At 33.8% G+C, this 14,865-nt stretch overlaps 1 protein-coding gene across 1 annotated transcript; it reads right to left on the bottom strand.

Annotated features, from left to right (window-relative positions):
* Positions 1-3,333: 3,333 nt before the first annotated feature.
* Positions 3,334-6,799, bottom strand: LOC128158017 (uncharacterized). Its single transcript, XM_052820682.1, has 4 exons — positions 5,978-6,799; positions 5,344-5,892; positions 4,936-5,173; positions 3,334-4,770 (listed from the first exon to the last, which is right to left on the bottom strand). The coding sequence occupies exons 1-4, from the start codon at positions 6,770-6,772 to the stop codon at positions 4,277-4,279; spliced, it is 2,076 nt and encodes a 691-aa protein (XP_052676642.1). The 5' UTR covers positions 6,773-6,799; the 3' UTR covers positions 3,334-4,276.
* Between the last annotated feature and the right edge of the window lie 8,066 nt (positions 6,800-14,865).

Genomic DNA, 14,865 nt, shown 5'->3' on the forward strand with positions numbered 1-14,865 from the left:
TTAAAACTGTAGGTCACTTCAACCAGACAAGATAGAAGTAAGGTTTAAATGCGAAAACTTTAGATTTTTATTTAATGAAAAATTACTATAACAAACTGTCAACCATCTCAAAAATCCATAAAACGAAAAACAAATTCAATGTGGAGCAACACGGACCTCTAAAAAGATAGAGGTAGGGTCATGTGCCTAGGAGGAGTGAGAGTCCTCTGCTGACCGGCCACCCACCGTTTGCTCTTTGTCGTAATAGGGAAAAAAGGAAAAATTCCGTAGACAATTAGGTGATTAAATATGGTCTAACAATTAGTATGAAAAACGTCAGTCAGCATGCGACCCAGTGGAAGATTGTATTTTCTGACAAGGTCGTTGTATCGACCATAGAACTTACGAACAGATAACTTCAAACGAGACTGTTGATAGTCCTGTTTTATCAACTTGTTTGTCAGCAGCTTGCCTCGCCATAGAAACTGTTCATACGAAGAACATGCCTTTGCGTATAAAATTAACTTAAAGACAAAAACACCATATGCAGGTGATGAAGGTATATTGCTACATAAGTAATGAAAGCTGACTATAGAAAAATTGAAGTCATCACGTTTTTCATAAAGTATAGTTGTTAGATTACCATCAATGTCCATTTCTAGTAAAATATCCAAATATGACACAGATGACGCAGACTTTGTGGTATCCTTTAATTCCAGTTCACTGGGATATATTGAGTCGACGTAGGTATGAAAGTAGCAATTGTTAATTGATAATACGTAGTCGATATAACTAAATGTTGAGTTGAGGGCCACAACGAGTGATTTATTCTTTTCATATACAAGTTTTTGAGTGAAGATTTTAAGTGAGCGATTAATGTTTGAACCTTCAACGACTTATAAATCAAAATATAAATATCGAATAATTACTAAGTGAAACTCTCCTGCCAAGATACTCAGTAAAAGGGAGGTTCGAATACGACTATTATTATTTTCTATATTTCTAGATAATATCCTGCACAAGCGCGGGAATTAACACTTTAATCATTTTAAAATATGATACTGTAACAGTGCTTCATGTATATGGCCTCTATTCTTTTTGTTGGAGCTGACTGCATAGGAAAAAAACTGCAAACTTTTCCATTTATTTCAAACCATGGAGTGGCTAAACAGTGCATCGATTCTCTTTTCTAAATTTTGTTTTTTTATGTCTTTAAACCAAATTTCACTATAAGTATTATCACTTTCTCAAAAAAGAATTTCCGATGAAAGACTAACCTTACCCGACTCGATTCAAATTCTTCGTTTAATGCACATACATCATCTATTTATACAGACGAAGAGACGTTAATACGATTTGTTTATGTTTCACAAATTAATGTACTAGTATATGGTTTACTACTAATCTGCAGTGGTATAAAATATTTGTAATTTAAAAACGCTTAATAAGTATAAACATATTTTTCTTTTGCATATCTGAAACTAAAGTTGTCAGATCCAAGATAACTGCCCGATTATTAACTCGCCCTAGACTTTCCGCTATGACTTTGATTAGTCAACCCGCGTTCTTGATTACCCCGTTCTGGAAAGTTCTATTCATGTGCATTCAAGAAACGAATTGACTCATCTTATTTTCTTTGTCGTATCTTAATTTCTTTGTATACTCTAAATAGGTCCAGTAAATATACTTTTTACGTAATCATTCAATATTATTTAATTGCAAACATATATGTTGATGCAAATACCCATTGACTTGGATTCGCCAAAGCGTGTCCACTACCATACTTTAATTTTTGTGATCGGCTTCGGCCGATCACAGTTGTGTCCATATGAGGCATCCGGCAAATTTAACTATTTGCACACGCATTGCGCCTTGCACCTTTATACTAGGCAATGACAACCTCATCTAAATCTTTAATTAGACAAAGATTACTTTAAACGTTACTCTTATCATTTTACCCTGAAAATAAAACATTTATACGGTTACATACATAAAGATTCAAATCACGGTTTTTTTCACATATGCGTAAAAATATTAGTCGGAAGTATGATTCGCCTACTAAGTTTAAAGATCATTCATGCCTTGCCATTTCGGATATCATTAAAACGGTGTTAAATATATTTTACTGCATGTAGCGTATATTATATTGACAGAGTTGACCATGGCCTATGGTATTTCATGCCGATCATTCCTTTAAAAGGAATACTTGTTGCTATTTCGAGCTGGTTTATCGAATATGAAAGCAGGTTTTTAATTTATTTCTCAATAAATACTTATTAGGTAGAATTCAAGTATAGCTTACGGACATCAACTCACATGTGATAAAATACTAAAGGTGTAAGCAATTACTCTGGTACATACATTTCGTAGTTTATTGGCAAACTGTCTTAATTCATAAGTATAGATGTGAACGGATTTTTTTTTTGTGCAAAGACAGAAATGTCGAGATAGACATATTTATGATAATTTCATCCGGATTACCTGATTTACTCCATTCCTTCCTTGGTCATAGCACAGTCTACATTTGACTGAGCAGGAAGGGTTACAGCAGACGTAGAAACAGGACGGATCGTCACAGGTCACGTGGGTCAGGTAGACGACAACAACCAACAACAGAACCAATTTCATTTTGCTACCTGTTCTAAAATGTACGATAAAAATTAAATAAAATGATGATATTTGAATATGGCCATTTGAGTTTGCAGCGTGCATATGTTGGCAATTTGAGTTTGCAGCGTGCATACGTGTATGTTGGGGGAACATTAACACGCAGATTGACAATATTTCATATGCGGCGCTTAAGCAATTTTACACAGCGCTTCGTTGGGTATGACGTTGCATTCACACGCGAAAGCGTGTTGTGCTAAGTTGTAGTAGGGCGTCCGGATAGAACCATGTGCAATTTTGTAAAAAGCAACTGAAGTCGTCCTAATAACACACTTGACACTTTCATACTCGACGTCGCACTTTAACATAAAAACACCGTCCTTCTACGTTAACACACCGCACCACACGTCGCCATACGAACAACTTTCCTTAACCTGGCAAATTCTGTCATTACGTTAACACACATTCACCTACCGTGCCACCGCGCCGTCACGCCATCACAGTGTTCTTTATGCAACGCACCATTGCGTTTACACTACTTCATATAACATGTTGTCGAACGCGTTAACACAAATTCACACAACGTATGGTCGCCTGTAAAACTGTTGTGTTACCATATTAATGTAGAACACTAACCTTTGAAGTACTTACGTTATCACAAACAGAACTTCCACAAAACACATCATTCCCCTTACACAAGTTTGCCAAAGAACAACGTCGCTCTAACTCAACTTGGCCCACAAAGAACAAGGTACATTTTGCACCAAAATCGGCCCAGTTCCGAAATCAAATGAAGATATTAGTGAATAATGTCTAGGATTTCCCTGTTTTAAATCAGTTTATATTTTTTAGATATCTCAAGCTATTCTCCTTATACAACTCACTAAAATTACTATGTCTGATGACGAAAACAACGCTCACGACGTCATGACGTCAACTTGACGTTATCAGATTTCAATGTAATAACATCTGTACTGCGTGAAAAATTGTAGATTAATTAATCATTTTTATGCCGCTATTGTGTTTTTTCTATACATGTATGTGTTCTACTCTTAACCTTTCAGTTACTTCATAAATTGATAATCAACTTTTGATTTGATATTAGTATTATATAGGGTCTTCATGGTGATAAATTCCGACAAATGAAAAACGGTTCAACCAAAACGCAATTGGTAAAACATCTACCGGTACATGTATAGGAAACATTGTTCTTCTCCATTTACCTGACACTCAATTCAATTATGTAATACAATACCTGTTTATCTTTTACTTCATAATATTTAAATATTAGGTATATACATGTATGTTTATGTACATACATGTACAGTATATATATACATACATAATACCTAAGATTGTAGGCGACGTCATTGAATTTATGAATCAAGAAATTATAATTTTTGTATACATGTAATTAAAATGATAATTTTAATTTTTGTCTGTAACTACCTACTATTAAAAAGAGTACCAACATGAAAATAACTCTCTCCCTCTTTCTCATCGAATATATTTAAACATATTGTCAAGGAAACACTTTTTGCTAAGCACGTTGCTATATATTTTCCCCTCACACTCTCTCCGTAAAACTTCTCAAACACTATAGTACTCTCTCTCTCTCTCTCTCTCTCTCTCTCTCTCTCTCTCTCAATTCAAATGGAACCAAATATAAAACACAATCATTTTGTTCATATTATTCCTCTTCATTTCCGACAAGACTGTCTTCTTCACTATCAGAATTATCCACAGGCAACGCTGCAGCGTCATCAACGTAGCTGCACCAATTGCGTACACCAAGGTTTTGAATGTCTTTGTATTTTGCATATGACAAAAACCATATAACACTTGTGATGTGGGCGCACATACCCACAACTCTAGATCCTACTTTGCATTTACAGAACCATGACTTAATGCTCATCTCATCAAAACCAATCCACAACATATATTTCTTTGCCGAGACATGTCTGCTTTGAAGTTTGGCACATAGGATACCATCATGGTCATTGTTGACAAGAATTTCATAGTTTCCATCTTTATCAACATGTTCTTGGGCATAAGACTTAGCTAGCTTTATCTGGTATACCCCCATCGTTAACTCTCGTATTTCTTCTTCTGAAAGTTGAGGAAATGCAATACTTGCATCGCTGGCGTCGATCTTCTGCCATCTTATTTCCCGTTTGTCCAGACCTATTGTTTAAAAATCCACGTTAACATATATATCAAAATTAATAGTAATCATTTTATAAATTCATATCAAGTATGACAAAAAAAAATATTCTTCAGATGTTGTAACAATCTAAACAAAATGACCCTAATGTAATGATTTTATGTCGAGTAGTTTTAGCAAATTACCGTTTCTTTCTACATATTCTTTAAGTACATTCGCTTCCTTTGAAAGAAAACGCATCTTTGCAGCAGTGGATAGGTCGCTCTCAACTGCTACACTAACATCAGGCCTGAATTTATTACATATGGCGCTTATGATGCGAACATAGTCTCCAATGTGTGGAATCTGACTATTAGGAATTGTCCTATCTAAGTAGTTCCAGGTCTTGAGCCTACCATTCACACTTTCCACAACCCATCGCAGCTACAATAATTCAAAGTGTAGATTTAATTGATTTACAATAATTTTTACTAACTAGGAAATTTTTCTTATAAGTTTAGTCAAAATACAATTGAAATATTGTTTTTAAAATTTACACTTAAAATACATGTTTATACATGTTTTTTAATCCTAATTTTCAACAGTCATCTTACTTTTGTAACTAGACGTGTTGCATTAGACTCTTCTGTTGAGTGTTGTTTTGCTCCACGTGTTAAGAAGGAAGGCATTTCAATGTGGATTCCAATGTCACTCAGTAGAGCTTCTGCATCCCTAAACCCTCTATCGACTATGAATATGTCGTCTTCCTGTATCCAGTCCTTAATTTCTTCTACGTTCGTTTCTATCATATGTGTCAAAATCTTTGCATCCGAATTCTTAGAGTCAGCCAGGTATGGACCCAGTACGGAAACAATGTACCCCGATGTTGTGACCACTATCATGGGTTTAACCAACGGCCTATGTTTATGAGTACTGTATGATCTTCTTGAGAATGTAAAATTGCCACTTTTCTGCAGGTAAATATACGTCCCATCAAGTACTAGTATTACTGGATTTTCAGCTACATTGCAGAGTAGTTCTTTAGCTAATGGACGGGTGTGGTTTTCTTTAACGTCTTCCCTAGCAATGTGGGGAAATCCCAAATGATGGGGAACAAAGTTTGACATTAGAGCATGTTTTGCTGTCAGTACCGCACGCCTTACCTATGAAAGATAATACAGTAATATATGGTCGTTCTTTAACAAAATATCTTAGTTAACAATGGATATTTTATGTAAAAGAACTTACCTGCCATTTCTGCAAGCCAAAGAGGGTTCCGAGTAAGTGATTACTCATTCCACAACGCAGTTTTGTCAAAAGAATCGCAATACAAGTCCTTGCACTTCTGGTCTTCGATGCTCTGATGTCAACATCTTTCAGGTATGAGAGTAATTCTTCAAACTGGTCCTTCGTCAACCCAGTAAGGTTATAATAGTCTTCATTATCCATGCTATTTGGGTTGTCAAAGTTAAGTCTAGTATTTTCATTCCGTATAGCAAAGTCTCTGGTTTGTTGAAGCAATTCCACAGTCGCTGTTCTGTTGATATTTGTGTCAGGGTTAGTTTGCTGCATCTTTTGTAGAGCATCGACAGTAAACTCATTGTCTGCAATATGTTTTGGGCAACACCTCGAACCGGCAGGAACAAACATTTCTTTCCGTATGAAGGCTCTGACGCGGGCATACTGAGTCACAACAATGAGCTTTGGACCAGGTTTTTTGCATATAACACAGTTTGCATGACTCTTCGACGTACTAGGAATGCTTAGTGTAATAGAGGGTGGACTAGCACAGCCGGATGTTTTCATTCTCTTGCATGGTTCACTTGGACCTGAAGTATCAGATTTACTTTCTTGCGTTGCAAATGATTGAGTTTCACAGATATATCTGCATTTCCTGCAAAGAACATCTTCATTTGTTGTCTTCTGTAAAAACTTTTTTTCTATTATTGTAGCATGCTGACTTTTAATTTTGTATCTGTCATTTGGTGTTGTCCTTTTGTTACATAGAACACATGGATATGATTTTGGTCCTGTTCCTGGCATGCTGCATATATCAGACAAAAACACTTTAAATTTCAAAAGAAAACATTTTAAATAAATTATATATATATATATATATATATATATATATATAATGCAGTAACCACAATAACTTAAAACCGATAACCACCACCACCACCAGAAAATATTGTTTCACCCCATCACATGTACACCGACCGTATGTACAGTTTAAATCAGTGCGTGCATGTGTAAGATATGAGATGTTTTGCCATCCTCCCCCCCCCCCCCCCACCCCTTTTCCCAGTAAACAATTTTAAAATTTTAATCGGCTGCTTTACTTTTCATCTTCTTATCAAATTATTCATTCTCTCTCTCTCTCTCTCTCTCTCTCTCTCTCTCTCTCTCTCTCTCTCTCTCTCTCTCTCTCTCTCTCTCTCTTAACATTGTTGCTGTCTCTCTGAATTTTTTGAGCACTGACACATAAATATATAAGAAAGTCGTATATAAATATTAAAGATACATTAATATAAATACTAATGATATATTATTACGATCTTGAATTAACAAAAAAAATTGACGAAAATTGACAAAAAAAACTAAAGGAAAGGAGCTTTAAAAAAAAGTCATATCTAAATATAGACACATTACGTAGGTGACTATATTTACTTGGTGGGCATGTTCCGTATGTAGACAAAACACACACATATTACGCGAATTTCTATCAAACACGGCAACCAACAAAAACAGTTCTGAAGATGGCCATATATTCTGTATTTTGATGTTAACGATTTCTACTGTCCGGCGTGTTTGAAATATCATTCTTTGGAGCTACATGAAAAAATCCGATCCCGGGGTCTTCAATTGAGTTGTAATTATGATTATCCCATGTTTCTTTAGTATCTAAATAAACGCCTAATCTGGATAAAATGGTGGAATAAATGTATCTGTACATATTTTCATTAACCTATTGCTTCATCGCCGATTCATACCGGCATACCCGCTTACTAGTATTTCATAAAAAGAGGGAAAAATCAATTTTCTACATTGATGCGCAAATTGTTTTAAAATCCCTTGTTCAAAAGAAAATGTTAATGATTCAAGTTTATAACGGAGAGATCACACAGTAAGTACTTTTGAAAAAGAATTAAGCACGCATGCAAATTTTTACATTAACAAGCGTTTAAATAACTTTTATCTGCCAATTTAAATTTATCTTTATACAGTACATTATCATGCGGTTAAAAGATATATGTACTAAAAAAATCAAACTTTTCGGGATTTGAACCCAATCGAAAAATCCAGACACGGATAGAATCTATTCTAACTGCAATACCACTTGACTTATCTAGATATGGCTTTAAAAGGGGGGGGGGATTCAACACAGCGTTCTTAGATTACAAAGATATATTTACATCTACCAAGTATTATTCCCTCTATATCTTACGAAAACTTAAAGTTAATTCATAGCTCTATAGAAACAGCCAGACTGAAATATACATGCCCCGTTTATCGATTGGTCAGTCTAAAGTTATAGAATTTGCTCTTAGTTTGTAAACTCTACAAAATCGGGTCACTTGTTTTGTAATTTTTGTATGTGTCTTAATTAATTAGTCAAAAACTTCATTATTACACTTATGCTAATTAATCATAAAGAATACCTGCATTATATCAATGTAGATAAATAAATAAAAATGCGCATTACAGAGAAGATTTTAGAGTTACCTCTCTTGTCCCTTTTGTAAACAAAAGGGGAAATAATTTTAACTCAAATCCCTGTTGTAAACACTGGAGTTACTGTGCAAAGTGAATTGTTTCCAATGGTCAATTAAGGTAATGATGAATGATTTAATGTATTTTATTGTATGCTATTATAGATAATCAAATGTGAGATGGCACTTTGATGACACTGGTTTAATTTTGGACTTTAAGTTTTATGATGATTAAATTTAATCCAATTTTCCTCTGTTAGTTCATAACACTTTTCATTTTCATGAAAATTATATAGTATTATGCCAATAAAAGTTTACATCAAAGTGAATAAGGGTATGCAGTGTAAGTGGATTACGGTATGCTTTACAGTATTACCATAGAAGTATGTTGCTTAGAATATTATGCAACAGAAACAAAGCATCTTGCTTAGCTCAGAAAATTAAGCACATTCTGTAGAAAATTCTTAAAATTTTAATTCATACGACTCCAGCACATTGCATGGACATGACATCGCTAACCACTCAGCTATCGAGTCACTTGCTACACACTGTATAAATATAATTTTACAGTCAATTATGATAACCAATGAAATTAAGTTTATTTTACTCTATATACCTAAATTCTCTTAAAATATCTGTGAACAAATAATAAAGTTACGGTCAATGTTTAGTTTAACTTATTTTTAATATCATTGTTCCCCGTACGTGACTCTCACATCCAATGACGTCATATGATACATATTATGTACAATTGTGAGACTTATCAGACGACAAAAAATGTTACTATAAAGAAATCTTAGCAGCATGAACAAAAGAATAGCTATATTAAGGGCTTTATATGTATTTATGTAATTATGAATTAAATAGTTACCTAAAGTGCAGCTTGCAGACAATCCATCATCTGTTGTCACGGACGCATTTGTATATAGCAAGACAAACCAATCTGGTGTTATTGAAAAACCCGTAAAAGAAATTAAATTTTCAAGAGCAACGAGGTTCTTGTTGTAATGGAATGTATTTTGATAAATTCAAATTTTACAAATCATTTGTTTAAAACTATAAGGACGATAAAACTCTCGAAATAAGAACAACATACGCGTTATAGTGTATTCCGGAATAATCAAAACTTGATTTTTAACGATGGCCGCAGCAAACGCGATTGACGGGATGGTTATAAATCAAAACATTATAGTTGAATGAATAACATATATAAGTTTCATGAATCGCGTTAGATGCGACCATAGTAAAAACTGTGATCAAATTCCGAAAAACTGCGATATTTAGAAAAAATATTGGTACATGGTAAGGTTTTGGAATCTACGTAGTATATGTGTGACGTTTTGGCGCCATTTTAATACCGTATTTTGATAGACCCAAAGGTGTAGAAAATAAACAAGCACTATAGAGCTGCTGATGTCGGCGTTTATTTTTTTCATATTTACTAGGCCGATATAGGTAACAACCGTACTTTGTTCTTGCATACCAATGCGGTTACAGAGCTTCGCAAAACACAGGGTTGCGCAAACACAGGTTTGCACCACACAGTGTCGCTCGAACGCAACACGCCGTCATTTTAGCAACTTTTGACAGGCGCACGGCGGGTTGGGTAGCGTGAAAGAGCTTTTTGTGAAGTTTCGTTAGCGCGACGAGACATTTTCGCGATCGTTAATACGTTTTAAAGATTCAGCAAATGGCCCGATCCGCGATCAACATATTCATAGGAATACCTTCTAAAAGAAGAAATAACCAAACCAACAATTATTAAAAGCAAACAAACAAATGAGCCATGGGCGAATCTAAAAACTCTAACAACAGACGAATTGTCAATGGTAAAACGCTTATGCTTGAACAACTCATTTATTATTTTCTAATCTATAGTGATTATTTAGCATTAATGTTTATAACTACAATGTATAGATCATATAGCAAACATAATGATGAAACATAATTAATCTGTATACTGTTAATACTAGTACCTACTTTTATGTTTCCACCTTGCTTCTTCTTTGCTTATTGAAGTCAATTTGTTTTTTCATGATTTTATATTTCATATTTTTTTTTAATAAAACATGTTTCATCAATATATATGTCTGGTTGTATTTAAGTACCGGGTTTTAGAATCCGGTTTTCCAGAAGTCAAATTTCATCCCGCAGTGTACATCCTGCTTTGCCTTTACGTTAAAATGTTAGGTATATCACTTAATGACAAAAAATACCAAAAGGGCATCTCATATAAACTGCACACAATTGTATTTCATTAACTAAAACGAAATAATTCTAGTGCTTAACCTCCTCTCTTTCTCATCAAGTTCAATTGTCCGACATATCTAACGTTTTCCTGGCCTTTTTAACGATTTTTATGTTTTACCTACCAGTTTTTCTGGCAAATAAAATATAAAAATCGTACAAAAAAAAAACCTGGAAAACGTTGGATTTTCCGGACTACGGTTTAAAAGTTTATATTCTCGCAAATACTGCATGTCCTGCAGTCATCCTTTCCGACTCCTTGAATATGTCTGCATGTAAGCTGTTGCCAATTGGCTATCAAGCCTAATGTCAGGTGTATGTGTTAACATCTGCCTACGTCATAATAAATGAAACAGTATGAATTAAAACTTTCAATTTCATTGTCGGATATTAGATCATGAACTCTTAAGTCACTTAGTGCTTTATAAGTAACCATTTATTGTTTGAATGGTGTAGTTTTTACCAGCTGCTAAATTGTGTTTATCTTAAATTACTATGAGGTTATTAATTTTTTAATTTTCCAACATTTGCAATCTTTTTAAGACTTATTTTTGGATGTCGTCGGTCCTATGACACATCAAGCGGTGCAGACAAATTGAATACCGCGCTTTAGCGCGGTATAATAAAGTGTCTTGCACCGCTTGGTGTGTCAAAGGACCGACGACATCCAAAAAAGAGCATTCAATGCTTATATTTATATTTTCATACTGATGTCAATTTGTATGAAATATTGTATATCGCCGCTATAAAGCCATTACTTACCATGCGCGGATCCAGAAAATTTTTCCAGGGGGGGTCCGAAGGATAATTGTGTTTGCCGGGGGGGGGGGGGGGTCCGAGGCATATTTTCGCGATAATTTTACTATGTAAATTTAATAAATTTTCATTTTCCAGGGGGGGGGGGGTCGGGACCCCCCCGACCCCCCCTCTAGATCCGCGCATGCTTACGCTCTCAGTCAGGGACATGAAACAAACATTGAACAGCCATATTAACATGCTATTTAGTTAGCTTCCGCGACAAAAATATAGTGCCAGAAACTTTGTAGGGAAAAATCTTTCTCTTTTTTTTTTTTAATTAAGGAGTAGATATAATTATATGATTATGTCTTAAAAGTACATATCCAATTGGTTATGTAACATTGACCGTTTCATTTAATCTTGGAAAGATAAATATATTCAAGACACGTTAAGACGTTTGTATTTGTGCTCTTGGCGCATGAATTAGCAAAGTGTATTCATAGAAAATTTAACATCGCAGATTTCCAATGCAAACATAGGGGAAATATACACTGAATGTAAATATACACACATCGCGTATAAAGTGCTACATATGTACATAGATTAGTATTTTATCTATCTTAGAACAGAAAGCTGAATGTAAAATATGATCAAAATGTGTTACTATATCGTATATATATCGTATTATCAGTAGAGTAAACAATAATAGATTTAATACTGGTTTGTAAAGGTAATTGCTGCGATTGTTCATTATTAAAGTTTCAACACTATGGCTTCCGGAGACAATTTTAGACGCGAGTTGAATTAAATATAAACCGATGATTTTTTAGCAAAATACCAGTCCAATATATACAAATATTCTCATATTACTTTTTTGAAAACCTTTTTATTACCTTTTATCTGAAAACGTAAGAAACATGCCTACTACTCCAATAAAGTATATCTAATGCAGTGTTTGAATAGTGATCAGGAGGGGAGCTCTGACACCGCGCCTTGTTAGTGAAGACCAACATTCCCCATCTCTCCTTTTTTTTATTAGGAAATTACATCCGTGAATCTAGAAATTTTTGCATGAACTTAATTTCGAGCAGTTGGAAAAAAATGCATTAACTAATTTGGGGAATTTTGCTTTTGCAAATTACAGCGTACTGAAAATTAAAAACACCGAAAATTAATATAGAGATAAAACGTATTTACTTATAAAACTTATCTACTGTTAATCCATAAAATTAAATGCGGTATATTTTTTTTCAATGACAAATCTTTATCTTTAAGACCACTGAGTTTGTATATATGTGTGCAAGTTAGCATGCAGAGGCCAGATCTTATTAACTATGTGCGACATTGTATTTGGTCAATTGATAGGTCAAATTTCGAGGTAAGTAGAGGGTCAAGGCCATTGAAAGAGGTAAAAGAACACAGCTTTTTGTTGATACTTCGTCATCGTCGTTGGTTAATAATGAAATCAACCACTTCTGTTTGATTTTGGAACAACTATAAAATATCGCTACAAGATTTAACAATGTGTATATTCACCAATATTTTCAGATACCACTGCAAGACTACAGTGTAGACTGAACAAAACTAGTAAAACGACAACGATGTTTCCTTAAAGTTTGCATCAACACTGCAATATATAACATCAATAACCTTACTTAAGAGGGAAAGTCATATTAATCAGATATATATATATATATATTCGTCGTCTTAACTTATACGGGGATTTTATTACAAAGGTGAGATATTTAAAACTGCGTTTCTATTGATTTAAAGTACACTTGTGTAAGAGAAATGTAAAAGAAATAGCCAATTTTGAAATTATGATTTTTGCATTTTTAACTGATTGTGCTGCGATATTATACTAATTAAGTAAAGATGTCAATTACATGGAATAAGTCTTATCGTTAATTTCGACAGTAAGTCAGACAATCTAGGTTGCATTTTCAACATTGATTATCAAAATATATTAGATCAACAACAACATCTACATGACGTGATGAATTAATGGCACCCTGTCATCTAAATGTGGGACACCATCAAAGGTTGACGAACTTCGTTTTTAAATTTTATCCCAATTTGTATTCTGTATAATAATCTTTTTATCCACTGTATCTCCGTCGATGGTCGCATAAAGAAATCTTTTTGATTTTGTATTTCTATACGCAGGCGTGAAGGGCGCAATATATCGGCTTATTAGGTTAAAGTGTAAACGATAATTATAAGGAATTGATACTCTTTCTTTAATTTATTGATATTGTCCTTTAAAAATTGTGATTCTTTAAATTCAATATTTAATCGTAACCATTTTTGTTCAGAACAGTATTGATTTTCTTTAGATAAGATTTATGGAATGGTATAATGTGTGAGTACAGATCAATCGAATGGCCATCCTGTTAACAGTACATGGAATGGTTTAATGTGTGAGTACAGATCAATCGAATGGCCATCCTGTTAACAGTACATGGGATGGTGTAATGTGTGAGTACAGATCAATCGAATGGCCATCCTGTTAACAGTACTTTTTCATACACTCTCTCCTTGTTTCTAATCTATACTCACTTTAGAAGGTTTTTAAATTTTAGACTCCTTGAATACATGTATGTCTGTATACGAGCTATTGCCAATAGGCTATTAAGACTAATGTCTATTTGTTACGGATGATTTGATTGGCTGGAGCATTTAACACCTGCCTACATCATAATTAATGCAAAAGTGTGTACTAAAATATTCAATTTCCTTGTCGGATGTTAACTCATGATCTCTTCTCTGTTACTGATTTTATAAGTAACAATTTATTATTATTAATGGTGTAGTTTTCACCAGCTGCTAATTGTGTTTATCCTAAATGAGCCAAAATTTAAGGTGTGGTCATTAGTCTACATTTTGCAAATCGAAGAAGAAAAATATCATAAAATACACTTCTTGACCAATTTTGAATTCTTAATAAAATGATCAAACTGCTATTAACTGTTTCAAGTCTATTGTTCTATCAACGAAATAAAAATAAATCGCAAATTTATAAGTATTGCTTTAATATTTATAGAACATATAAGCTGATAGTAGAATTGAAAGACACTGAAAATTATTTTGAAACAAGCTTAAAATCAAAAGAAAGAAATATATGTATTCTTCCATGCTATATCGTTCAATTTTCATATTTCATATTAATTGATATAATAGTTTTTCCGAAAAACCTATGCATAAGCTTGTTTGATTAATATCAGAACGCGGTGTTTTGACGTTATGTAAAATTTTAACTCTTGATCATTGTCGGTTATCTCAAAGACGTGTTTCAGAAAATGAAAGTTTTTGAAAAATTCAAATAACTTTCTTATAGAACAAAATTAATTGAATTTTAATGGTTCAAGCTGTAATAAATGCAGCCTAGCTTGGCGATTTCTCTTTCACTGGGAATCAGATCAGAGGTCGATAAATGTCAAG

This window comes from Crassostrea angulata, chromosome 8 (assembly GCF_025612915.1).
Source record: "Crassostrea angulata isolate pt1a10 chromosome 8, ASM2561291v2, whole genome shotgun sequence".
NCBI classification, from domain to species: domain Eukaryota; kingdom Metazoa; phylum Mollusca; class Bivalvia; order Ostreida; family Ostreidae; genus Magallana; species Magallana angulata.